We start from the raw sequence: 27,096 nt of genomic DNA, 5'->3' as shown, positions 1-27,096 counted from the left end.
AAAGAATGGCAGCCGTTTTTTTTTAAACGCCCCTTCTGTTTCATTTGGTTTCAAAATAATAATAAAGGAACATTACAGAATGGGTTTTTGTTAACAAAACAATTGCTGGCAGTGTAAGCACTTTATGTAGTCCACCATATTCATAAACTGACAAACCTGTAGAAGTTTTAGATCGATTGGCCATCTGGGTCACGAGAGAATAGTGAAAAACCATTTACTTTGCATTGCATCGATGCCAAAATAAAAATGAACAAAACGCTCACTGAGCGATAAACTCCAAACGCGAAGTAAGATTATTTATTTCTCATCAAATATGACATTTCAGACAGAAATATTTCAAGGGGTGTTTTCAACTGTCATCATCATTAGACCGTGTAAGTTTTATGTAAATCTGTGATCTTCACGATTATTGTTTCTTTCCAACTCTGTAACATTCCTTTAATAACAAATGGAGACCGCCAACATTAGTTGATAGAGCACTGACATGCTAATCCGCTCTAGTATATTTTGTTTTGTTCAACCCTAAATTACTTAACACTGTCAGTGGTACACACAAAAATGTGGAATGGCTGATCCGAAATAATTCCTAGGTCCTCACCGTGCACCTCTGGGAGTGTCGACTGAGATTGGTCTGTAGGTGAGGCAAGAAGACGTCCAGGTCAAACGGATCAATTGCATTCTCAAGACGCTCAACTAACTTCTGTACATCTTCGGTAGTCCTCTGCAAGAGAGAAGATACAGAGTTTTTATCAAACAAGGAAATTCTTAAAGGCTGTGGACACTATTGGAAATTACTCAAAATAATTGTTAGCATAAAAACTTACTTGGTAACAAGCAATGGAGAGCTGTTGGGAGTAAAAAACATTGTGAGAAAGTGCTCCCTCGGAAGTAATGTAGTTTTTGAAAAAGAAGTAATTTTCCACTAAAATATTTGAATTTGATTTTGAGACCTCAGAATAAGATTTTGAGGTCCCAAAATCAAGTATCTGAAAGCACACAACTTCGTGTGGCAAGGGTGTTTTTTCTTTCATTAATATCTCACAAGTTCGTTGACCAATGGAAACTCAAATTTTCACAGGGATTTTGGCAGGGATTGTGGTCTGTGATATAGACTCTGTCAAGCGCCAACTTCTCTGTTTCCGTAGGTAACGGTTTTTGCTAACAGTAAGCGCAGCTATGAAGTTTGTCCCTGACCTTAGCATTGTCTCCGCATCCGGACATGACGTTGGCGACGAAACGGATATCAAATAAGAGTTGTAGAGACTGCGTCTGTATTAGTGTCAGCCCAGAGCCCTTGCTGTAATTCTCATCGAGAAAACTCTTATAGAGACCAAAGATGCTCCTACTCGTCTCATCAATCAAGCCGGTCAGAATCTTTCTGTAACAAGAAGAGATACAATCCAGTCAAGTCAAGGCCCAATTTCTTAAAGCTGTTAAGCATAAAATACTGCTTAGCAAATTTCTTTGGTAAGCCAAAAATGAGTGGGGCACAAGTTCAAACAATGTAAACTTGATGAAATTTTGAAGCACAGAAGCACAGGTTATCTGATCTGGACCAAGACTTTAAGGGTGAACGTTTCAGGTCGTTGCCGATCATAAAAACATGCATGCACTACAATGTGCACTAAGAATGTGCGCTAAGAGTCAACAGTGTCTTTGTGAATGGCAAACAAAAATCACTTAGGGTTGAACGGTACCTTGAGAGGGCATGTCCACCAACTCGATTGATTTCTTCACAGAGTGAGTACAGCACTGTTTGCACATACCAGGATGCCTGTAAAGTAAACACAGAATAATGTATTTGCGCTGTGGTTTCTGTACTCTAGAACAACAAGTGAACCTGCATGAGTCAAGAAAAGTCTCTGATAAATTTAATTTGAGGGCCGTTCACAATTATCAACATTTTCACAAGCTTACAAACCATATGCTGGTAGGGAGGGGGGGGTTAATGCCCGTTTTGTGATGCACTCATTTTCTAATAGATGGAGTGTTTATGGAGCAATCTTTTGAAAGAAGCAGATACAGAATCACACTTCGCAACAAAAAATCGGCTACTATACAAATCACCGTGTTGTTTTCAACGCTTGTGACAAGTCAACCTACATGTTCTGTAAATTGTTGTGCCACAGTATTCCCCGGCACAAATGTCTACAAAACAACACAAGGCAGCAAGTTTGTTACGCTTTGGGAGTGTGCAGACTACCATCGTGGGAAACCCTGAACATTTCCTCTATTTTGACTTTTTGGGTTAGGTACAAGTATATCAAATCTTGCTGCCATTATCAACCCTCTTTAAAAACTTTGGGAAAACTCAACTCCGACCGGCTTCTATGGTCTCGAATAGGTAAAAAAATGTGTACTGATATATCTAGGCTATCACATCGTTAACAATAACACATAGCTATTTTGGTAACATCACAATAGTGTGTAGGTCAGAGTTGTTATTGTGAAACGTGAGAGGCTTAGAACAGGTCCAGGGTCACAAAATGCACTTTGTTTTCAAAACATGTTCGCTAAATTAGGACAAAATTTTAACAAAACTCCAAAAATAGGGTTATGTTTACATCAGTCTTTTCAGACACTTAGTGACAGGCTGATCCACTTGGCCTTGTCCTTAAAGCAAACTTGGTTCAGGCTACGGTCGCCTCAATCCACAACTAGGGTATAAATTTTGAAATATTTTTGAGCAGCTAACCCTTAAAAGCACATTACAGAATTGGTTTTGCAAATTTCTGTTTTCAGATTTTTTTTCTCAAGACACTTGAGAGGGGAGTTCAGTGAGAATTGGACACAACTTAACTCTTATGGAATAAAGATTAAAGCTGTGTTCCAATTGGCATTTTTCTTCAGTTGCCACACGGAAAGTTACTGTGACTGGCTTTGGTGTAATTCTACCGTGCGTTCCCACCTGGACCATTCTGTGACGTTTGCATATCGTTTAACAGCATGGTCATGGTAGGTCAGAGGGGTCAGTTTACCATGCGTCCCCATTAGATTTAATTTTGTCATTCTACAGAAAAGTCGCGGTACGTTAAAGCCATTATACACTTTCGGTATCACAACTTATATATAAAATAACGGTAAAACCCATTCTTGTTTCCGCGCGTTTCGCCGTGTCATGACATGTGTTTAAAATAAATCCGTAATTCTTGCTTATGAGAATTTATATTGTTTTAATGTTTTCTCAAAAAGTAAAGCATTTCATGGAACAATATTTCAAGAGAAGTCTTTCACCTTACCTTCTGTATACCCCGTAAATTATTTGTAAATCTGTGAACTTTTTTTCTTTTTCTGTACCGAAAGTGTATAATGGCTTTAAAAATAAAAGGCTAAAGGGAACACAGCTTAAAAAAATTGAATTAATATGTTATTATAAATACATTTTTATGTTAATACAATTTTTAAATTTTAACGTGTTGTGCTGGGCAAATCTGAAAAACAGTGTTTCACTGAGAGGTTTCCCCAGGGTAAATAAGAAATAAATAAAATAAAATCAATAAAATCTGTTTAATTTTTACCTGGACAGGAAGACGGATCTTAGACGTGACTTTCTTACCCGCTTCCGACTCTTCTTGAATCTCAATGATGTCCCAGTGCTACCAAGAAATCAAGCAAAACGTGTCAATAAGTCTCGGTCAGGACTGATACTTCACAGAGGCAACGAAGACAATTGCCTCCATGCCCCCTGGTCATTACCCATGAAATGCTCCAGTGGAAATTTACAATTTCCTCATCTTAGGGTACCTTCTACCAAGGAGAAAATGCCTTGGTGCCATTGACTTTTCAAAAACGAAGCAAACAGGCATTCTTTGTAAATTTGTGGTCTCATATAAACATTGATTGATCATGAACCATTATTAGGATTTTTTAGCTCTTAGCTAAACAATTTGTTGTTGCGTTTGATTAGCTTCCCCGGGTCGAACCCAGTGTGCTCATCCTGGTGAGCCCCGGATATGAGCCAATCAAACTAAATAGACCGATGCATTAAGCTCCGCCCCATTGCGTATTGACCAATCACAACGCAACGAAGGTCCGACAAATAAGGTCCGACATGCGTGCGCGTATGCTTGACGAGCGCAGCAGAGTTGTGCAGAAAGGCATTGGAGAGGCTCACGTATTCTTGCTCACACGTGCGTCGTGGGCGGAGCCTAATGGATCGGTCTATTCCCCCCGCAATCACAGCCGACCAGTACTACTTTCATTGTGTGTATTGCGTCTAAAACCTTTTATTCACAAACATATGGCAAAATAATTGTTCTCAAGATAAAACTGCAACATTCAATTAATTTACAAGTCTACTTTGACACAAACTTCATGCAAGTGTCCCGCAAAATTACAAACAAATTTGTGGCCAAAAATGGGGGTGCGGGGGTAAGGTGACTTACTGTTGCTGCTTTCAGAGATGCCTCAATGCTAGAATCCATTAAGAACTTGCTCAAATCTGCCACAACTCTTGATGATGTAAAATCACTCCAGATTCTGAAGATGTACAGAAATACAGTAAAACACGTGTGAACTGATGGAAAGTGCCATAATTGTTCTTATCATAACACAACTGCAATGTATGAGAGCATTATTTGTTTTTTTTTCCTTACAACAATGTGTGGTAGGCAATGTTTACTCGGTGGAATGGGCTTTCATGGTACATTTGCTTTTCGCCATCATTTGGCATTATTTAAAGACACTGGACACTATTGGTAATTGTCAAAGACTAGTCTTCACAGTTGGTTCATCTCAACAAATGCATTAAATAACAAACCTGTGAAAATTTGAACTCAATCGGTCGCCGAAGCTGCGAGATATTAATGAAAGAAAAAACACCATTGTTGCACCATGGTTACACAAAGTTGTGTGCTTTCAGATGCTTGATTTCGAGACCTCAAATTCTAAATCTGAGGTCTCAAAATCTAATTCGTGGAAAATGACTTCTTTCTCGAAAACTACGTCACTTCAGAGGGAGCCGTTTCTCACAATGTTTTATACATCAACCTCTCCCCAGTACTCATACCAAGTATGGTTTTATGATAATAATTACTTTTAGTAATTACCAATAGTGTCCACTGCCTTTAAGAAAGCTCTCAAGGGAGATCTTGTTGTGGAAAATCGCGCCATGTCAGGGCTCGATTTGGGTGGGAAAATCCAGAAGACCACTGGGCTAGAATCTGGCAGGGCAAGGGGGTACTTGCATCAATGGATGTTGGATATGGACCTGAGAATCGATTCGTTGTTGCATGAAAATTACCTGTATGCATCCTGACTGCGCTGAAGCAGAAGTCCTTTCAGCTTATCCCATTCTGTCTCCTCATGACTCTGCAACCCAAAAAACTCAACCAATCAATCAATCAATCAATCAATCAATCAATCAATCAATCATTCATAAATACCTAAGACAGTTTATCCATTCTAATTGGTCGAGAGGGCATCACGTGGGGGTGTTTAAACGGATGATATAACACCAGTAAAAAGTGTTTAAACATGGGCGTGACATGCGAGCTGGCACCTCTGTGCATATAAGACAGTTTATTCAATCCTATTGGTCGAGAGCAACGGCTGGAACAGTTGTGCCACATCACGTGATACGCCAATCTCTTTATAAGGAGGGCCTTACCATTTCATAGCTGGAGGGGTGTTTTGTTGAAAGAAATCATTAAAGAAATTATAATTTTTGCGTTTTTTAAACTTTTGGACCAAAAAGTTTTGATGTTTTTTGACCGAAAAGGTATTTATGAAAGGGAATAACAATGTGCTTGGCTGGTATTAAACACTCTGTTTAAAACCGGTTGCAGTCTGGATGCTGAAAAGCCGGCTCGGGTAATTATCGCATCCAGACTGCAACCAGTATTAAAGAGAGTGTTTAAAACCGGCCAAGCACATATTTATTCCCTTAATCAATCATTATCAAAACATCAATGACTTTGGGTTTTGCATGGTGCAGGCTTATTTTCTTATATGGAGGTAGTCTTGAAATTGCCGCAAGTGATCACAAAAAACCCCACAGTATTTGTCTCCTGTGATACATCATCTTCATTTCAAGAGTTCTTCTAATAAAGACAATTGTTTGACAGTTGAAATCTTGTCAAAATAATTTCAGGACAGATAGTCGGATAACAATTCTCCAATGTCAAGTATTGTTTGTTGAATTTCCGTCAGTGCTAAGAAAATCATTGGTGGAACTTTGGCTGGTAACCGGTTTCTGTTAAGCAATATTTGTCAGTGTTTTTTTTTGTACAGGCTTTATAAGATCAGGGGTCGATTTCACAAGGCTAGTCCTAAGTTAGGACGACTCGTCCTAAGTCAAGATAAGACTAGTCCTAACTCTTTGTGAACTCCACCCCAGGCCCAAGTTATAAACATGAGTGTTTACAAAAACAAATTCAAATCATTTAAACTCACATCGGTGGTTTTGCTTGTAGCTCGTTTTCCCATCAGTTTGCTTCTGAGCCAGCTGGTTTGCAATTAAAAAGGTAATCAAGAGACGAGATTATAGACAAGTTAAAGGATAAATGAACAACAACAAAACAACAACAATAACAACCGAACAATAACACAGGTAAATATATTCTTAAAATGTAAATAGGATATTGCAAAATGATGTGTATTTAGTCCCAAAATATTTTCTGTGATACAAGGTCAGCACTTTCCACTGTGTGGCATGTGCACTGTGTACTGTTTTACACTTTGTGAGCCCCGTAGAAAGAGGGACAATACAAACTGGAATTCATACTCTATTTTGCCATATTTGCAATTTCCAATTCTAGACCTTCGTCATTTTGTCTGAGACATCGACCATATAGAGTAGTGACGTTCATTCATTCACTCAGTCGATGCTAAGCATCGAATGATGGCCCTCCAACACGTTGGTCCTCATTGCTGTACGCAGCTCTTCCCGTCGCAGTCCAGAGTCCCGACACAAGGTGTGTCTCCACATAGGTGGTTTGTGGTCTGCCACGGGAACAGTGAATCTGAGTAGGGGCCCATATACCCATAAAAACTGTTGGTACGGTTTTCAGGGGCGAGAGTTATTACTAACGAAAAAGTCTGAAACTTGGATACAAATTCAAAGGTATGTTGAAATGATGGCATTTCTACTGTTTGGTAACCGTGGGTTATAGATTCCAAGGAGCTTTTTGAAACAGTATCCAAAGCACTAGAGAAGTAGACCAGTGAGCAGGATTTCTTTATTTGTAAAAAAAATATTGTCTAATTTTCTTCACCAGGTCAACATAAAAAGTCTGAATTTAGCCATAAGTTTGAACAATCTCATCCCTGGGTTTTATGTGCCTCATCAAGTCAACAGTAATGAAACATTACTGAATTGGACAGGGCCATCATTCATTTACAATCAGTTCCTGAATCACAAAGCTGCTCACTCTACAAAGTGGCTGGCTTTATTTGTCTTACCTCTGAGGTTCAGGTTTAGCCGGCCTGGATTCAGACTCGGATATATTAGCAGCCTTCTGTAGATTAGGGCAGAGCTCGGCGATAGCCAAACACAGACGACCCAACAGCAATGCCCTAAATAAGGTAAACAAAGTAGATGGATAAATAACAAGGCTCTGGAAGAAGCTGGAACATATTCCGACAAATAACTACCTGTTTAATAAATACACAGATGTTTGTAAAGCAATGTACACCAACATAACTATAGTTGTTCAGTTAAAGCCATTATACACTTTCGGAACAGAAAAAAAAAAAAAGTTCACAGATTTTACAAATAACTTACAGGGTTTACAGAAGGTAATGGTCAAAGACTTCTCTTGAAATATTATTCCATAAAATGCTGGACATCAATTATCAATTATCAATTATCATTATCAATTCTCGACATCGAGAATTACGGATTAAGTAAACAAATGTCATGACACGGCGAAACGTGCGAAAACAAGGGTGGGTTTTCCCGTTATTTTCTCCCGACTCCGATGACCGATTGAGCCTAAATTTTCACAGGTTTGTTTTTTTATATATAAGTTGTGATACACGAAGTGTGGGCCTTTGGACAATACTGTTTACCGAAAGTGTCAAATGGCTTTAAAGGGACATTGTAGAATTGGTTTTTGATAACAAAACAGTTGCTGACAGTGTAAGTACTTTATTTAATCCACCATATACATAAACTGACAAACCTGTAGAAGTTTGAGATCGATCGGCCATCTGGGTCACGAGAGAATAGTGAAAAACCGATTACAAATTTGCATTGAATCGATGCCAAAATAAAAATGAACAAAACGCTCACTGAGCGATAAACTCCTAAAGGGGAAGTTAGATTATTTATTTCAGACATTCCAGACAGAAATATTTAAAGGAATGTTTTCAACTATCATCCTCATTAGACCGTGTAAATTTTATGTAAATCTGTAATCTTCACGATTTTTGTTTCTTACCAATTTTGTAACGTTCTTTTAACCTAGAAACCTTTTCACACAACAGTGCAACTCAGCACAAACAGACTGGACTTGTTCAAGACCATTAACACAAGGACGTAATATAAAACTAGGCAAAGAGTGGAGACAACTAAAACATTTAAAATGTGTGTGTTACCTGTCCACGACATTGGAGCTTTGTTTTAACTGACCAAGATGAATTGAAGAATCCAACTGAGTTTTAGTCTCCTCTAACTGCTTCTGGAAGAAACTCAACATTCTAGAAAGAAATAACACAAAACGTTATTAAATAAGTAATAGAACAGTCAAGATCTCCAACAAATTATTGTTATAAATATTATCATGTTTTTGTTTTCTTTTTCTTTCTGTATTGCATCTGATCACTTCAATGATTCTGGCCATCACACACTTCAGTTACACTAAACGTAAAACATGACATCTAAATTCATGTTTATTGTTTTGTGGCAGCTGTAACTGATTCATGAATGTTGTTGGAAGAAGTAATAAATGAGTAACAAATATTTGTAAAATTCTGTTGAATTTCGAAGTGGGTAGCCAACCGACAAATGGAATTTCTTCTCTTAGAACTTCTTCAGATAAAAGCAGTTAACATATATGAAACTGTATGTTTTTTTCCCATTTTGATCCTGGGGTCGATTTCACAAAGAGTTAGGACTCGTCTTATCTCGAGTAAGGACGAGTAACTCTTCCTAACTTAGGATTAATCTTAAGGTCTGCATGCTACAGTGCAGGGTTGGAACTCATCATAAGTCCTAAGATTAGTCTTAAGTTAGGAAGAGTTTTGTGAAATCGACGGCAGGTTTTGTAATAGAAATCTGGTGCACTAAAGGTTTTGAGGTAGAAGCCAAGGAGGTCTGACTTACCGCTGCAGGCACGATGTACATGAAATCTGCAGGAAGCTGTGTAGAGTACCAGAGTCAGCTAGTTTATCAAACGGCTTGGTCGCTTTCCCCGCCTTGTCGGCGTTCAATGGTTTCCCCTGGTCTTGGAGTTCAGTGTAGTAGGTCATATCATCTAGGAGTGACTTTAGTTGTCTGTCCAACGCAGAGCAGATACTGAAGAAAAAGTGTCATAAAAAATGGTGTAAGATTTCTACACCATAGTTTAAAGGCACTGAACATGTTTGGTAATTGTCAAAGACCAAGGTCTTCTCACTTGTTGGTGTATCCCAACCATGGAGGTAGAAGTCCCAACATAAGCATAAAATAACAAGCCTGTGAAAACTTGAGCTCAATTGGTCATCGAAGTTGCGAGAAAATTATGAAAGAGAAAACACCCTTGTTGGATGAATTTGTTTGCTTTCAGATAGGAATAAAAGACTTCTTTTCTTATTTAAGTGAGAAATTACCTCCTTCTAAAAATCTATGCTTCTTCAGAGGGAGCCGTTTCTCACAATGTTTTGTACTATCAATAACTCTCGAATGCTCGTTACCAAGTCCATTTTTAAGTTAATTTTGTGTTTAGTAATTACCAAACGTGTACCTTCCCTTTAGATGGATTCTTGTTTTTTCTTCCACGTCTAAAACTGAGCATTTATTGTGGTTTCCTATTCGTCCTGTTTTTGCTCTTAATTGTGCTGTTGGATGTGTAACCCAATAAATAAACTTGCATCTGGGATAAAGAATATTATTTGGTTTTTCTCACACACCGATGGGTGTACTCTTAAAGGAACACGTTGCCTTGGATCGGTCGAGTTGGTCTTTGAAAAGCGTTTGTAACCGTTTGTTATAAAATGCATGTGATAAAAAAGATATTTTAAAAGTAGAATATAATGATCCACACAAGTATCACTCGAAATTGCGTGGTTTTCCTTTTACCTCGTCGTCTAACACGGTTGGCCATTTATGGGAGTCAAATTTTTGACTCCCATAAATGGCCGACTGTGTTAGTTTGCAAAGTAAAAGGAAAACCACGCAATTTCAAGGCAAATTTGTGTGGATCATTGTATTCTACTTTTAAATCATCTTTCTAACCATATGCATTTTATAACAAACAGTTACAAACGCTTTTCAAAGACCAACTCGACCGATCCAAGGCAACGTGTTCCTTTAAGCACTTCATACTCAATACTTTCCCAGAGTCCTGTGGTACGCCCAATAAAAATAAAGGATTCAAACTGCCTCTAGCTGTAGAGTAATCTTGGAGGTCTAGTGATAACGATATCTGCTCTCGATTGGCAAATGAGGTGGGTTCGAATCCCACCAGAGAGACATGGTTTTTGTTCTGACACTATAGACAATGTGACCTGGGACACCACATGTATACAACAGAGCCACAGAGCCTGGACTTCCTGCAGGCACAATTTGTACACAGCCTAATGGAAGAAATAAAAAAATCTCAGATTTTATGGAGATTGCCCTGTCTAATTCTTATCAACTTTTGATATGATGAAAGGGGGCACATCTCAAAACTTGTCTAGATTTTACTTTCATAATTCTTAGATATATGTGGAAATTATGACACAAAATGTCAACTTTCCCATATGACCTGTGCAGTATTGTGCCTGCCGGAATATGCAAAGAATGTACAAGGTCACACTTATTGTACTTATTGTAAACAAAGTTCACATGGTCTATATTCAGTAAAGTTAAAGGCAGTATCCACAATTGATTTCAATGTGCTGGAGTTTTAAGATGTTCACAAAAATTTATAAAATTCACAAAATTTACCCCTGCGTTCTTGGAGTGAACGCCCTCGCCTTCAAGTACAACCCTCCTGGCTCAACAACCTCTTTAGTGTGTACCCCTCTAGCCTTCCAGGCAGCTGGGCTAGGGGTATCACTGGGTGCCTCAGACCATATGTAGGCAGCTACATCCCTATCCGCTGACGCAGTGTCTAGATCATTCAGGGCTTGCTGGGTATGCTTCTGAGTGGTCGTGGACGTCTTGTCTAAGGCATCCTGGATGATGGCCTGTTGGGGTTAAAATAATTTGTTCTAAACCTTAGTTTTTCCAAAACTCAACATAAATTTTTTCAGAAAATAATACAATATTATTATGCAGACAATAAACGAGTCGCGTCACTTTTGCCGCTGGAGCCTTCTCAGTCCATGGACCCAAACTCAGGATTAAAACCACACCAGGGAAGCGACATCTAAGACACATTTCAGACACTCCTGAAAGCCCACTCGTTTCAGGAGGCATACCATCAATGACTTATTTATTTATTTCTTCAGTGGTTCAGCCCCTTTAAGCAAACCTTTGATTAAGCCGCGTTATAAAATTTGATTGATTGACTGATCTTATCAAAGCCATTATTTCAATACCTGGACATCCATGTACTAAAACAGCAAAGACATGCAACTTGGCAACCAAAAGCAAAGAGATAATTGGCAAACCACACTTAAATTTGTCAGTGTTTTTTAGCTTTCATAGACAATAATATTTAAAAAAAAATATTATGCCTGTTGGAGAACACTTACCTGCACTCTAGTGAGAAACAATGGTCTGATGAATTCACCCCACAATGATAGGTGTCTGTTGACCACACACTGACAGATGACCGACCAACTAACGTCTACATTATCCTGAATAAGACAGTAGGGATGAATAAGTTTGTTGTCTCTATTCTAAGTCATTTCAACACTGTGTATCAGTATTTTCCCCCCCCCGAGTTCTGTGAAAAAAATCCACAGGCAAATCACCCAAGTGGGATTCAAAGGGTCGTGGGTTTCGAATTCCACCAGAGTGATTTGCCTATGGATTTTTTTTCACAGAACTTGGGAAAGTACTGAGTATACAGTGCTTAATACACATCGTTGTATGGGTACAAAGCAAGTCTTTAATCCTTGTCCCCCAATGCTAAAAAATCTATTCGGGAGGATATAGTTTGTCTAAAATCTTGCCTACCTCAGTCAGAAGATCACACACAGCGTCTCGTATGGCAGCCAGAGCCTTCATTGATGTTACATGATTGAGCAGTTTGCTCACACCGTTGTGTACATCTTGTATACATGTCTCAATCCATTGCTCTACATTCTGCTGAAGGTAGGATGCAGCTATCAATGTACTGGGAGTGCTGGGCGAGGGTCGGAACTCTGGAGATGGATAAAAAAAGAACATTTTAAACTCATGGTAGTTTGGCTACTTTGAATAGAACTTCTTAAAAAAGTCTTAACAATGGCAAAGGTCGTGGATTCAAATCCTACCCCAGTACTATGCCTGTGCTTCGGAAATAAGGCTAAAACCAAATAATAGTATTTTAGGTGCTTGCACGTAAAAGGTCCTAAAAAGGTTACTGAAGATGTGGGCTTAAAATTAGTAAGAGGAGTAATGAGTAGTGAGGAGTAATGAAAGAATAGTAAATTAACTGACTTGGTGCAAGAACAGACCACAGTAAAAAGATTGGACAAGCTGTAAAAAGTAGGGTTTACATTGGGCACACATTGCTAACAAAGGCAGGGGTGACTGTCAAATAAAGGGACACTCAAAGGTAGACAGTATATTTTCAAGTTAACTAAGGAGTTTAATAATGTGTACTTACTAATGACTGATACCGGGAGATGTTTTGTGAATGATGCTGTCGCCATCTCACTTTGCAAGATGCCCTTCTTATCTGTTATAAAGAAAGTACAGAACTGGTAATCATAAATTTGAAAGAAAAAACAATGATGTGCTTGTACAAGAAAAGAGCTTTCGGAATACAAAATATATCGTACATGTTCGACCTTGGAACTGAACGAGTTAAGATTTGACAGCTACTCACTAGAATGCTGATCACTAGTCACCTCCTCCAGAGTCCTCAGTAACAGGTTGCAGTGGTCTGTGGATATAAACATCAAACTCAATGTCAACGTAATTAGTTTTATCATCAAACCAAGAACGTGCTAAATGTGCCGACTCATCCAAAACAAAAAGACTATGGTTCTTGAAACGCAAAGTGACATACGCTCCAGTAGAACATCAGGACTCTACACCTGACCGTTGGGCATCATATTCAAGTTGCTTCAGTTTATATTAGTGACTCATAATTGAATCAGAGACTTGGACTCAGGAGTACACAACTTTGATGAAGACTACAGCCGCAACCTAAGCATCATTCATAGCCAAAGACACAAATCAGGATATGCCCTAAATCCAGTGAACCAATAACCAAAGACTTTTATTGAGAACTATGGTGGGCTTTAATTTCGCTTACCGTCTTCTGGCTTGTCTTGCTGGTGGTAGAACACTGCGTACATCTGCTTCACTGTCACACATATCAATTCAATAACACTGCAGATTTGACCTTTCACACCCATGCCTGCCAAAAACCAAGCAAATTTGTTGCAGTGATCAAGTGACGTTCAAAGAGATGGTCAATTTTTTAATTTTTTATTTTATTTATTTAAATGTTTTATTTGATTACACATCCAACATCCAAATTAACACCAATAACAGGATAGATAGAAAATGAAAATGCTCAATTTTGGATGTAGGAGGACAACCCCAATGGGGAAAAACCAGGGGCTTTCCTCAAACCTCGGCTTAGGCTCCAGCTCAGGCTCCGCGTGCTGGTACAATCAGCAATACGCGCTGATAATGCAGGTTAAAGGCCGAGCTGCGTACACAGCGCGCGGAGCCTAAGCCTGAGCCGGAGCCCAAGCCGTGGTTTGAGAAAGGCCCCAGGTAGGGAGTGAAAACCTGATCCACATGCTCCAAATTTGGTTTGAGACCCGATTCAAACCGGGGTCCACAGAGGTGAAAGGCAGGCAAAAGAACCACTGAGCCAAACTTATCCCCATTTATTAGGCTACAGATATTAACCTCTCAATCACGAACCTTTCATTCATTAATCTAGTTATGAATCTGTCATTTATGTGATTTATGTCAAATTAACTTCACAATGTGATCCCTTACCGTGTAGACTTGAATGGAAGCAGTGCTGAACAGCCGCCTAAATTTAAAATAAATTTTTAAAAAGTATATAAATTTGGTGACGCGCTAGCGTTGATGTGATAATTACCTCAGGGATAATGAGCATAATTTTGGTTGTTTAAAAAGTTGATTTAATAGTTCCTAGCACATCATTCAAAGTGCAGACGAAACTTGTACACAACAATTGCTTGTTGTGGGGGAAATTAATTTGCATGTAAATACAACATCGAGTGACTGTTTTTTTTAAATAAAACAAAGTGCAAAACCTTCCAAGATGTTTATTAATATCAAATATAACGAAAAGCAACACAGTGGAGCTGTACATAACTAAGGACATTGAATTGAATTGAAAATATGAACTGAAAATGAGAAATGTAAATTGAAAATGTAAAACTCCAAATCCCATTGAAAAGACTTTTAAAACGTCTTCAAATGCAGGTTAAAAACACAAACCTTTCTTGCCAGCAGGAACTCAGTGAACACCTGACGGGGTGAGGTTTCCTCCAGCAGCATGATGGAACAAAGTGCTTCAGCTGTTGCCTAAAGAACCATTCAGAAAAGACATATTAATAACTCAAAGTACCTGCCATTAACTTATACCAGTACGCAGTGTTAAACATAGTGTTAGCACTGCAGTACAGCAAATTCAGAAGCCAATGTTACTACAATCTTTCCAAGAACAACTTAGGAAAACACATACGCCAAAAACAGTATAGTTCCCTAAAACCATTCAGTATTCCAAATAGTAATAGCTGATGCTTCTTGCATGAGTATTAAAAAAAAACGGAAAACCAGTTCTCCAAGTAGAACATTTTGCAGTTGCAGTCCAAAGTTTAGAGACGCACTTAATTATTGTTTCCTAACTCACCTGATCAGAAACACTACCGTTTTTCAGCAATTTCCGGCAACTCTGGAAAGTACAAAAAATAGAGCAAAGAAGTGAACAGATCAACAATTGAACTGCCTCGTTTATCAGTATTTGTGTTTCCTTTCACATTTTGATAATCTATAGTTAGTTTGATATACTGTACACAGAGATGCAAGTCAATTGATTAATGAAACAATCATCGCATGTCATTCTTTATTTTGCCATGTATACTTCAAAAACGCTCCAAAATATAGGAGTCCTACATGGATAATTATAGTGCGCTTGCAGACTACTGAGTTTTACTGACCTGTAGAATACCAGCCTTGAAGTGGCTGATGGCAGCCCACTGACGTGATAACACGGGAAACCATGCAAGAAGTTTAGCAGACTGCTGGGTGTTACCATCTAGCTGTAGACTGCTCACAATGTGGCAGGACAGGAGGTACAGTTCAGCTGCTTTCAGATGCTCACTGTTTTCAACAGCGCTCCAAATCTACAAACGAACATAAATTCTTAAGCTCTCACACTTTATATGATTTGATTTTATAACACATCAAACAGCACGAATAACAGATTGAATAGGAAAATGAGGAGAAATGTTCAGTTTTTAGATGTGGGAGGAAAACCCCAAAGGGGAAAACCCATGCAATCAGGTATGGAATGAAAACCCAATCCACATGCAATGCTGTAGGTTTGAGGTGGGATCCGAATGGGGTCCACAGAGTTGAAAGGCATATATCTCACGACATGTCGATCACCCACTCAAATACACCTCCTTAATAGTTCCAACCATTAATGCATACAAATACGCCTTCTTCCCAAGGAACAGGCTCCCACCATCTACTGTCCTACACATAGCTCCATCCATACAGGTTTTCCAAACATCAGCCATCCCTGCCATCAGAGCAATGCAGCCTCTGCATGGCAATTATTATTGTCCTTTAAATTCATTCCTTTAATCTTTTTCTTTTGGCACCTTATCCACCTGGCTGTTGACGTCACTTTCCCACAACATCCCAGTTTAGCCCAAATGGGGCTGTAAAGGGATTACCAAACCAAGAATCAAGGAAAGAAACCACTGAGCCAACCTGAACCCTTTATTGCCCAGTACCGAGCCATTACCAACAAACATGCTTACCTTTTCTGGCATGTCCATTAGAAGTTTTGTTTGAGAGGCAATCGCATAGAACTCATTTTTGGGCGATCTGTAACAAAATTATACAAACAAGTAGAAATTACTAGAGCGGGATAGAAACTTGCAACAATCAAATTAATGTGCCAGCGCTCTAAGTTCTTATATTATCTCTACCAATTGAGCTATCTAGTCCTAAGGTTGGCATTCACCCTAGCTTGTCAATATCTTTGTTCAGGGGTGCCAGTCAGAAGCTATTCACCTGTAACTGCTGTACACAGGGATCACAACCTTGTTCATGTTACTACCTGGGAGCGGCTGAAGAGGAATCTATGGTAGTGTTCCTTGCTTTATACCCAAGCTTGGTGAGTTTAGCAGTGCAGTACCAAGTCCTGCAAGCTCACGCAAAACCTCATCAGGATTTGCGTAGTCAAGTAACATCAACAAATAATGAAGGCAACCCGTGCTTTGTACCTTTCATCCTTATTGATTCTCGGCGAAGCCAACACTCCTTTGGTCATGTGGGTTTTCTGAAGCTTGCTGCAATATCCTTGCATACCCTGGACAGCTGTTACAATCTATGATGGAAAAGAGAAGCCAAAAGTTAGGCAAGATGTCTTGAATACAAGCACCAAGATCAATCATAAAGCCCATTTCAAGGATGAATATCCCCGAATGCGATATTTTGTTTAGTCTTTGAAAATTACTCTCGTGGGGTTGAAAGTTAAGACATTGACACATTTTTCATTAACAATCAAGGTGGCTTTGGTTGGCTAGCGGTTTACAAGAGTCTTCAAAAATAATGGAAAAGGCAAAAGACTTGCATGGTCTATTGCCCTTAGATCTGCATAGTTTGGCATAATTTTCCCTTTAAGATAATAAAGGAGTAGTAGGATTAAGTAGACAAACCTTCTCTGTGCAAGCTTTCATATCGGAGATAGTATCTGCTGCATCGATAAGGTCTCTGTATCTCTCACTGGAAAAGAACAGAGAAATTGGGTTTCATAAGGGAGAGTCGGGTTGGCTTAGTGGTATCTTTCCTTGCTGGGGGCAAAAGGTGGATTGGATTTGCAGTCGTCCCTCCCTGTCTGTGTGGGTTTTCCCTGGAATAATTCTCTAGGATTTTCCTCTCACATGTAAAACAAAAACTTCCTTCCTCTATTGGGTTCTTGAAAAGTACTGTGAGTAACTTTGCTTTTCAGAGAGTCCTTGGCTAGACAACCAAAATAAATACAAAAGAGAATGAGTCTCAAAAGTCTGACAGGCAGGAACATTCACATGGATCTGTACATGGACCAGTTCATTGGACTGCTTCAACTTTACATCAGAACAGTTAAATTCCTAGAGCAATAATTCCTTCATGTGGGAATGTTCCTGTGGTTCAGAAAAATGTTTGGTGGAGCAGAACAGTCTGGCAGTTCCCTAGGTTGCATGCTTATTCCTACGGAAATGTTTTTTGCCCCTAGAGCTCGCTCGACTTTTGAGAATTTACCGAACAGTCTGTAGAATCAATTTGTTCAATGAAGGAACTAACTACATCTGGTTTTCGAAACAAACAACATCTTTTGTTCAGAACTTACCCGACCATCTGTCTCAGATCTTCCTTCTTCTTCTCAATCTCAGCTCTGAAATATAGAATAAAAAAGATTAGAAGCGGTGAATCATTGGAGTGTCTTTTTAAAAATTAATTTTATTCAATGCAAGTTCACCCCAAACACGGCTAAAAGTCACTATTGGAAAGGGGCTACAGGAAGAAACTATTTGAGAGGAAAATAGTTTAGGCGAACTGAAGGTAAGAATCGATATTCCACATGGAACAGTCTAGATTGTAGGATGGAGGGAAACATGCACTAAGCAAGAAGTTCCAATGAGATGCAGTGCGTGGAATAAAGCTGTTTAAATAGGTCTGTTTTCTACATCTCAGCAAACCAAGAGTGTATGGGTGAAAAGAAGCAGAAAGCCTGGTTTCACGCTCAAACATTCTGAAGAATTAGGTCAGACACACATGGAACAGAAAGGGTAACCTGGTTTCTTGTTCATATAGCAAGCACCCTTAGTTCACATATTTCCTCAGGCTTGCGTGATTAAGTTCACTTGTGAGGATTCCTTAGTTTCATTACCAGAAATATATAATAATTATAATAATTACCTTGTGCTACGTTCAACTTTCCGAATCTCCTCGATGGTGTACTTCTCAAACAGTTGCTCCGTGTCCATATCGAGAACACTCGGGCCAGCTACACATCATTACATAAGAAATAAAACAAAAATACAAATTATCTCAATAAAATAGGAAGTACAAATTTTGGGGAAAAATTTTACGACATCGCCACCAATTTCTGTTTTTTTTTTTATTTTTTATTATCCAATATTTGTTATGAAATAACACTGTGTTAATATTACTCATACAATGTTTGCAGTTTTTTTTGTGTTTTTCACTAATTTTACTTCAGCAGCCAAATCCAACAACAGCGCAAGCGCCAATTTTATTAACAGGATGGATAAATATATTAAATTACATTTAAGTTAGTTTTTACTCTTTGTATTTATTTTTCTCAACCTCATTAAATAGCTTTGTTTATTGGTTATTCCTTAAAAACATTGTTTGTACTCTGTTTTCATGAAGTATGGAAATAAATATCAGTTTGAATTGAATTGAATTGAATTGAAATTGAATTGAAATTTATGGAAATACAAAAAAATATCCTTTAGCACTTCTGCATCCTGTATCCAAGGAGGCCGAAGGCCGAGTTGGATATGGGACGCAGATCACTGCAGTGCCAGTGTATCAGCGGACAGCCTGTTTTCAAATCAAATCAAGGTGTCCCTATAATATAATTAATATATACAAAAAATTGAGGCAAATTTTTACTTTCTTTCGTCTTTACCTGACCTCTCTGTGCGGGATGTAAGTAAACAGTCCCTAGAAAACAATTTTGTCGTTTAACTTGGGCTTGGCAAGCAAAGAGTCTCCTCTGGCTTTGGACTGAGTTGGCTTCGGACCGAGATTAAAATGAACCACGATGATACGCCCCCCCCCCCACCTCCCTTCCCAATGAACCGTTCCAACCATAGAGTTATAATATAAGAACTAGGGTAGAGGGGTGCACTGGCCTATATACGCGCTCCTAAGTTGACAAAACTGGCATCTCACAGCCGCTATGACAGCGTGTGTTTGTGCGGCCATTTTGTAAGTTGAACAAACAGCGGGTCCTACTACTTGCCGTCAACTCGCCGTCAACTCACTTGCGCCGTCAACTCGCCGTCAACTCCTCCAATATACATTTAAAATCCACAAAAGAAGCATAGAACTGTAAAGTATCAGCTCAAAGAGCATTCGCGTAAGTTTTAGGTCATATTTCGGTATAAAAATTGATTTTTTTTTTCTCGTGAAAAAAAATTCTCAAAGCCCAAAAACTGTCGGCCGCCATCTTGCTTTTTCACAATGATTAGTCTTGGCCCAAGATGGCAATGATTGGTACTTTTTTTTTCACAACACAAAGTCGTTTTTGTGAATGAATTTGTACCGAAAACCATGAGAAATATGTAGTTTAGCCCAGACTTAACACTTCCGTGCCCCCTTTTTATAGATTTTTCATGTAAATTTAATGAGTTGACGCACGAAAATGAGTTGACGGCGAGTTGACGGCGAGTTGACGGCAAGTCGGCGAGTTGACGGCAAGTAGTAGGACCGCAAACAGCATCGCGTGAGCGTTCAATAAAAAAAGAAAATCAAACGTGTATTTCATATTCAACGCGCGCGTACAGGAATGACGCGCTTGTCATCTTACGGTCCCGTGGTCTTTGTGCACGAAGCATCACTCGTGCGCCCTCTAGTTCTTATATATAACTCTATGGTTTCAACACACACACTCGCCCCCCCCCCCCACCCCCCCCCCCCCCCCCCCCCGGCGGCCGGCCGTCAGCCGCCGGTACACACAGGTCAAACTTCCACCGTTTATGCCTAAATATGAAGCTTTAATCTATAATAATTTATCGTAACATTTGATTAGCCTTCATCATATAACGCAACAGTATCACCCTACAAAAATTGAAGGCAGAAATCGGTCGTTTTCAAGTTGTTTTCAGTTACTTTTCACTTACTTTTCTTCCGTAGTTTATCGGCCATGTTGGCAGAATGATGCATTCTGGGATTTGTATATGACTCTTTCATAAAATGCTGCTTAAGATTTTGTGTTGAAATACCTTTAAAATAAAGTTTGAAGGCAAATGCATTTTTGTTTTAAATAATAATTACAATAATATTTTTTTGTAATATCAGAACACTTAAGTAATGTCTAATATTGTTTTATGCGGTGTTACTTTTTAACATAATTATTGACAAAGGCGATGCAATGAACAGGCGCCATAAATAAATGAAGGAATGAGGACGAAGTGTGTGATGTGGAGACGAAAATATCATCACAAACGATTCTAAAAACATGACACTTTGACAGTGCAAGTTTGTCATGGTGCAAAGTTATTATTTCATTACGTGAAGTACAACATTGTAGTTACTTATTTGACCTGTTGAAAACAGAGATTTTGATTCACAACGTTTGTGATTTCTGACTTCAAATTCAATCACATCGACGTCATCATGACATGTCTTGCTCTTCAATTGCAATTGCATGTTGTTGTATCTTGTAAGTAAGGACACGGAATGTCAAGAGTAACATGGTCAAGACGGAGGTTAGTACATCAGTTCTAACTTCTACGCGTGATCTCTGAAATAATATTTATTACGGATAACTAGAAGATACAAACTATCGTGATTCTCCTAATCATTATCTCAAACTCAATGAATATAGTGGTCACGCTCACGTTTAGCATTTAGTAATCAGGTAATGTTAAATTAAAATTAGCTCATCTCATTTGATTTTCAGCTGATCTGAGTCTGCATCTGACACTTTTTTTTAGGATAACTTTCCATGGTGCCACCACTTTTTCACTCATTTTTACAAAAAGGGATATCTCAATCATTGAGGTTAATTAGGTACTACTACCCCGTACTACTATTTACTATATTATTTCATATCGAATGAAAAAGTGGTGGCGCCATACGGAAACTTTTCCCTTTTTTTATTTTCTGTGAGTGTGACCGTGTGTGACATGCTGTCACTTACTTCTAGAAACTAACTATATAACTTTTCATAAGGCTCCCGAACTCACTGGGGAGCCTTATTATAGTTTCTAGGAGTAGCTGTCACTTATGTCACTCGCTCTAGCCTCTACTAATTATTCATTTATGTTTTGTTTTGTTGTTTATGTGTGTGTGTCAGCTCAGATGCCTCAACAATATAAACTTTATTTTTAACTTACTTACAAACCTATTTTTATTTCTGTTAAGCGGAACTGGATTAATTTACCTTCAGCATCTGCCACTCTAGCTCACTAGCACTAGCAGTCTTCAAGAAATCTCTCAAAACCCACTTTGTTCAACTAATTTGTTTGCTTATTTTGTTTATTCTATGATTTTTGTTAATTGTGTGTACAGCGCTGTGGTACTTTCCCCTGTTAGTTAGAGCGCTTTATAAATTCCTTGTATTTTTTATATTATTATTATTATTATTATCATTGGATATTTTCAGTTTATCAAGCAAAGCAATGCCTATCTAGTAATTAATCATTTAATATTCTACATTTTTTTCTATTTTGTTCTTAATATTGTTTGTTTTTCATTTTTTCAACAGATTTTCTCTGTGATGCTGGCGTTTTAGGGAAATAAGATTCATCAGCGGAACAAGAGAATTTCAAATGTGGAATTCCTAGTAGTGAAATAAACTCACCATGGAGGCAGCAGACAGAATGAGTTTGGTTGAAATAGAAGGCCCGCATTTTGCCGGTATTTCCAGATCTCTGTCTCCAATACAGACCTTGAAAGTTTCAGCCGATCAACTGAATGATTATTGGTCCCATAGTCACAGCAGCGACAGTGGAGTTGGACAAGATTACAGCGGGAGGGCGGCCGTTATGCAACCACCACAGAGGTCCAGCATGGGTTGCAAACTACAAGTGAAACACGTTACCCAATTAGGCACCCAGTGTGGGCTCCTCGTGCCGAAATACCACGTCCATAAACATTCAAAGTGTATCATGTGCAAGGATTGTGGGATCTTCTTTTCCTACGACGCCTTCCTTGGCCACAGCCATGACAAGCATGGGCGAAAACGACACCGTCCTCAGGCTCCAGCCTTGGAGCTTGACGAGGAGCATCCAAACACCGAACAATTAGGAATGTGGCAGGAATTTATCTTTAAAATAGGACAAACAGCAAGCTCAAAATTGGTTGTCGATGGTGACAACAGAAAGAGTAGTCATGCAGAGTATCATCGAGTGAAATTGAGGGAAACGGACCCTACCCCGAATGAGGAAAATATTCATAGCGGAGGGACATTTTTATCCGACTTTGACAAGAATATTCAGGAGTCTGTCAGTGCTTCGGAACGTCTCCTCAGAGAGACTTCACAATATCTTCACTCTTCAACGGAGAAGCTCAGACACAGGAGGCAAAAGTCCCTTAGAAATCATCAACTTCTTCCCAAGACTCTCCTGCAGGGTGACCCTTTGTCTTCCTCTGCCTCTAAACACGTCCAGCCCGTGATCAAAGACTTGCATTCCGGATCGAGTTCCCGACGAGCTAATAGAAAATTCCTTGAAAAATACCTGGAAAAGAGCCGCGATAGTTTTCAACTCCTCACAGACTCAATGACAATGAGTTCAAAAACGGACTCACTGAGAGTTGGTGAAGACAGTGTACTGCATCCTGAACTAGATCCAATTAGAGACATTAGCTCAGGAGGGGGCGTGGAGAGGGAGATACATTTGGGAGGAGGGGGCGATGCTGTTCAGAAGGCCACCTCACCGAGGCCGGTCAGCCCTGGCAAAACCCCTCAAGGAAAGAGCAAGATGCTACAGGAGCACTTTAATCGGAATGGTAAACATTTGATGATGGGTCACTTACTTTATTCTGAGAAGTAAACTTGTATTGTGCTTAACTATAGTTACTCTTTCGAGTCTGTGAAAATATGCCATAAATACCAAAAATAATATGTTGTGCAGTGACTGTTGTTGACTGGTGACTAGTCTAATATCTTCTGAGAATACAAACCTAGGAGCAGGGGGGGGGGTGGAACTCATCAACATGTTCTGCTTTATGGAATGACATTGTGATGAAATCACAACTAACTTCTGCAATCTTATATATTTGGTTTGCGGTAACACCATGTGTGTATCTACTTGCCAGGTAGAGTTTGTTCTTAGAGAACTGTCTTGCTTAATTCTACTACCGCAGAGTAGATTGTTCGGGTGTTCGGGAGACTTCTCAGTTCTGAAAAGAACTGTCCTGCTTATCAACTATTAGAGACCAACCCAAGAACTGACTAAGAGGTAGTACAGTTAATTACGATCCTATAAGCTAAAGTAGTAGTCCCAGCCTATAGTATTTCTTAACCATCCGCCCAGGTAATAGGTAATAAGCAGGACAGTTCTTTTCAGAACTGAGAAGTCTCCTGAACACCCGAACAATCTACTCCGCGGTAGTAGAATTAAGCAAGACAGTTCTAAGAACAAACTCTACCTGGCAAGTAGATACACACATGGTGTTACCACAAACCAAACATATTGATACCTCACCATGCAATGCCTCAAATCCTACATTCTGCAATCTTAATCTAATTGATTTGCTTACAAGATGGGTAGACCTTAAATGTGAACATTTTTGTCTTCTTTTTTTAAGACCATGATACAATAGTTTTATACAATTACACATGATATGAATATGAAGTAAATCAATATATTTTGTCCTCCACAGATCCTTTATTTATTGTTCAGACTGCTCAGGAACTACTCAACCTTGCAGCATTGAAGATGCAGGAGAAGGAACAGAACAGCCCAGGTATGTATACATGTAGAGGGAGATGGTAAAAGTATGCTGCATGCAGAGGCTTTTAGTGACACCTGTCTACTGTCAACCATGCCTGAAATTTACACCGGAAAGCTTGCCTGAGGTCACTGATTTCAGCAGGGGGCCAGTAGCACTCACTACTGGACCAGCCCTGTTTGGGTCTTGTGTGGTAATAGTTCACTCATTGTGCAGTATTGTTGTCAAGAGATGTTGGCTATGAATCTGATAACGATCTTTCAATTCTGTTGAGTGCATTTTATTTTATTTTTCTCATTTCAAATCTGGTCTTGTGCACAATATTTTGGTCCATTTAAAGGCAGTGGACACTATTGGTAATTACTCAAAATAATTATTGACATAAAACCTTTCTTGGTGACGAGTAATGGGGAGAGGTTGATGGTATAAAACATTGTGAGAAACGGCTCACTCTGAAGTGCCATAGTTTTCGAGAAAGAAGTAATTTTCCACGAATTTGATTTCGAGACCTCAGATTTAGAATTTGAGGTCTCGAAATCAACCATCTAAACGCACACAACTTTGTGTGACAAGGGTTATTTTTCTTTCACCGTTATCTCGCAACTTTGATGACCGATTGAGCTCAAACTTTCACAGGCTTGTTATTTTATGCGGATGTTGAGATACAACTGTGAAGGCTGGTCTTTGACAATTACCAATAGTGTCCACTGCCTTTAAAATTATGAACTACATTTTTGTTTTGCAGGGGGCATTGATTGGCAGAAGAAATATGAAGCAGAAAGGGAGTTGAGAAAAGAGCAAGACAAGCGGATCAGAGAACTGGAGGGTGAGTTTATCCTTTTAATATTTATCAATAGATATCTGCCTTTAAGACAGTAAGAGCGGGATTTCCCATAGAAGGACAAAGCAATATACAGATCCATTAAGCTCCGCCCCATTTCGTATTGACCAATCACAACCCATTGCGCCACCAAAAGTCCGACAAAATAAAGTCTGACATGCGTGCGCGTTAGTTTGGCGTGCGTGGCAGAGTTGTGCAGAATGGCATTGGAGAGGCTCACGTGTTCTTGCTCACACGTGCGCCGTGGGCGGAGCCTAATGGATCGATCTATTATGGTAAAGTATTTTGCACAAGGACTCAAACACCAGAGCGTGATTTGGTACTCTAAACAGCTCGGCCTTGAAATTCTAAACAGGCAGGACAACTACACACTCAACAACAGCTCAAACTGTTTGACCAATTACCATACAATATCACCCACTGGTTTTAAATGAAGCTATGCCAATCTGCAATACACATGTAGCAATATGATGTCATGTTGTGAATCCATCTGACACAATACACATACCGTTCAATATCATCCACTGAAAAACAGATTGTGCAGTGTGTCTAAATGATATAGCGCCCTCTTGTGGTATTCAACTCGACAGAAATGAGTTTGTAGTGTGATTTACAATGTACACAGGTCTGTACCAAGAAGAGATGAAGAGGAGACAGAATGCTGAGGTGCAGCTGAGAGCCATGCGTCTGCAAAATCTGTAGGGAAGTTAAAATACTCATTCTATAAATCCAATAGTGGGACAATGATTAATACATTTCCTTGATGTTTCTGATCCCCAACCCATTTCTCCACCCACTCCCAATGTATGTATTACATGAGTGTTGTGGAGGAAGGATGGCCGACCTACAATGCAAGTTGAAGCCTGCCTGCTTGGCACAGGTCCACGCATGCCAATCTAAACAGGGACCGGGTGTTGGACTGAAGGATGTATTATTGGAACCTTTCCAAAATGTCTCCGGGGGGAGGGGGGGGGGGGCTGGAGTGCCACTTTATAATGACAATGTCATTAGGAAGCGAAACAAGAATCATGTTAGACTTGGAATTACCACAGGGGAAAAAACAAGGGCATTGTTTTCCTGGTCTTGGCTATCATGCCTATTTAAAAAAAAATTTAAAGGTCTTTCTTGAAAAAAAAAAAAAGAGAAAAAAAATCCCCAAATCTAGCTTAATATGCTCAGATATACTCTTTACCGTATTATCATTCAGCAAATGCCTGTGACAAAAAATCACACCCTCAAGAACTCAATGTTGAAATAAATTGGATAATTAATTTTTATCAAACAGATGTGACCAGAAACAATACTTTATCCAGGATTAGGTAAAATTGCTGGAAGTTTTAGAAACTGGGTGTCCAAATTGTTTACTTGCCCAGACAAAACAGGCTGCCAAATCTAGAAGAGGCTGTCCAAAAGACACCCAGACACCCCTCTGGCTAAAACTGTCCTGATACAGTCTACATTCTACATGTGTTGTGATGCATGCATTGTTTATGTTGTCAGAAACTGACAGCAGTAACTTCAACCTGATATTTCTAGCCTTTTAGACTATTGTAAGTTTCCCAACTGAAGAGTTCTAAAGTATCACAAGAGAACAAAGTCCTCGAATAAATACTAGGTCATGTTGCAATATCCTGGTGCAGTTTGTTTACTTTCGGTTTACATGTGATATATCATGCATGCAAACTTTTCAATAGTTAGTGCTTTTGAAAAGGAATGAAACCAACTGAAAACAGTTTCGTGTCTAATGTGTTAAGCCATTTTCTTGTGAAATGTGTTGTATGTGTGATAAATTAACCAGGGTTTGTTTGGCCATAACTTTTTCAGTGACTAGCCAGCAGGAAACCAAATAGCTTGTCTTTTCGCAAGTCTGTCCGGTCGGATTTGACAAGAGTCCATATTTCATATGAAATAGGGATGTTCTTCAACAATGAACTTGCAAGTTGGAGAAAACTTTAACTGGCCCTTACATGTAGCTGTTTTAAGTGTAGCATTTGGCCATTGGACCTAGGGAGAACTTTGCTAATCCTAATCCTGAGACATCTCATAGCTGAGCTGCCAACCAATTCTGCAGAAATTTCACTGAAAACCTACACGTATCATTCCATGTTCTAATGAA

General features: G+C 39.1%; 2 protein-coding genes across 3 annotated transcripts in view; one reads left to right on the top strand and one right to left on the bottom strand.

The window, feature by feature from the left end:
* The window catches only part of LOC117295359 (conserved oligomeric Golgi complex subunit 1-like), a 48,587-nt gene extending 26,492 nt beyond the window's left edge, over positions 1–22,095 (bottom strand). Inside the window, exons 1-26 of one of the 2 annotated variants that reach the window (XM_033777965.1) lie at positions 22,047–22,095; positions 18,407–18,494; positions 17,838–17,882; positions 17,167–17,233; positions 16,732–16,835; positions 16,264–16,330; positions 15,433–15,618; positions 15,126–15,167; positions 14,711–14,797; positions 14,240–14,276; positions 13,539–13,643; positions 13,107–13,163; positions 12,885–12,956; positions 12,251–12,438; positions 11,824–11,928; positions 11,072–11,313; positions 9,266–9,457; positions 8,539–8,640; positions 7,402–7,515; positions 6,394–6,445; positions 5,243–5,310; positions 4,386–4,479; positions 3,519–3,596; positions 1,698–1,774; positions 1,195–1,378; positions 599–721 (exon numbers count right to left, since the gene is read on the bottom strand). In XM_033777965.1, coding sequence (XP_033633856.1) covers positions 599–721; positions 1,195–1,378; positions 1,698–1,774; positions 3,519–3,596; positions 4,386–4,479; positions 5,243–5,310; positions 6,394–6,445; positions 7,402–7,515; positions 8,539–8,640; positions 9,266–9,457; positions 11,072–11,313; positions 11,824–11,928; positions 12,251–12,438; positions 12,885–12,956; positions 13,107–13,163; positions 13,539–13,643; positions 14,240–14,276; positions 14,711–14,797; positions 15,126–15,167; positions 15,433–15,618; positions 16,264–16,330; positions 16,732–16,835; positions 17,167–17,233; positions 17,838–17,882; positions 18,407–18,494; positions 22,047–22,095 — 2,625 coding nt within the window. Of the gene's footprint in view, positions 1–598; positions 722–1,194; positions 1,379–1,697; positions 1,775–3,518; positions 3,597–4,385; positions 4,480–5,242; positions 5,311–6,393; positions 6,446–7,401; positions 7,516–8,538; positions 8,641–9,265; positions 9,458–11,071; positions 11,314–11,823; positions 11,929–12,250; positions 12,439–12,884; positions 12,957–13,106; positions 13,164–13,538; positions 13,644–14,239; positions 14,277–14,710; positions 14,798–15,125; positions 15,168–15,432; positions 15,619–16,263; positions 16,331–16,731; positions 16,836–17,166; positions 17,234–17,837; positions 17,883–18,406; positions 18,495–20,361; positions 20,396–22,046 lie in introns of those variants that run through there. The other variant, XM_033777966.1, reaches the window with a different exon arrangement.
* On the top strand, positions 20,652–25,926 carry LOC117295360 (ski-like protein). Its single transcript, XM_033777967.1, has 5 exons — positions 20,652–20,949; positions 21,951–23,194; positions 24,071–24,154; positions 24,885–24,965; positions 25,606–25,926. The coding sequence occupies exons 2-5, from the start codon at positions 22,048–22,050 to the stop codon at positions 25,680–25,682; spliced, it is 1,389 nt and encodes a 462-aa protein (XP_033633858.1). The 5' UTR covers positions 20,652–20,949; positions 21,951–22,047; the 3' UTR covers positions 25,683–25,926.
* The last annotated feature ends 1,170 nt before the right edge of the window (positions 25,927–27,096 follow it).

This window comes from Asterias rubens, chromosome 10 (assembly GCF_902459465.1).
Source record: "Asterias rubens chromosome 10, eAstRub1.3, whole genome shotgun sequence".
In the NCBI taxonomy this organism is placed as follows: Eukaryota; Metazoa; Echinodermata; class Asteroidea; order Forcipulatida; family Asteriidae; genus Asterias; species Asterias rubens.
Note: the sequence above shows the minus strand (reverse complement) of the source record. Positions and strands in the feature narration are given on the sequence as shown.

Bases quoted from the DNA above. Each gene is read 5' to 3' on its own strand.
- LOC117295360 (XM_033777967.1), top strand. From the start codon at position 22,048: ATGGAGGCAGCAGACAGAATGAGTTTGGTTGAAATAGAAGGCCCGCAT. The intron at 23,195-24,070 runs GTAAACATTTGA...TGTCCTCCACAG, and splicing joins GGAGCACTTTAATCGGAATG to ATCCTTTATTTATTGTTCAG. The intron at 24,966-25,605 runs GTGAGTTTATCC...CAATGTACACAG, and splicing joins GCGGATCAGAGAACTGGAGG to GTCTGTACCAAGAAGAGATG.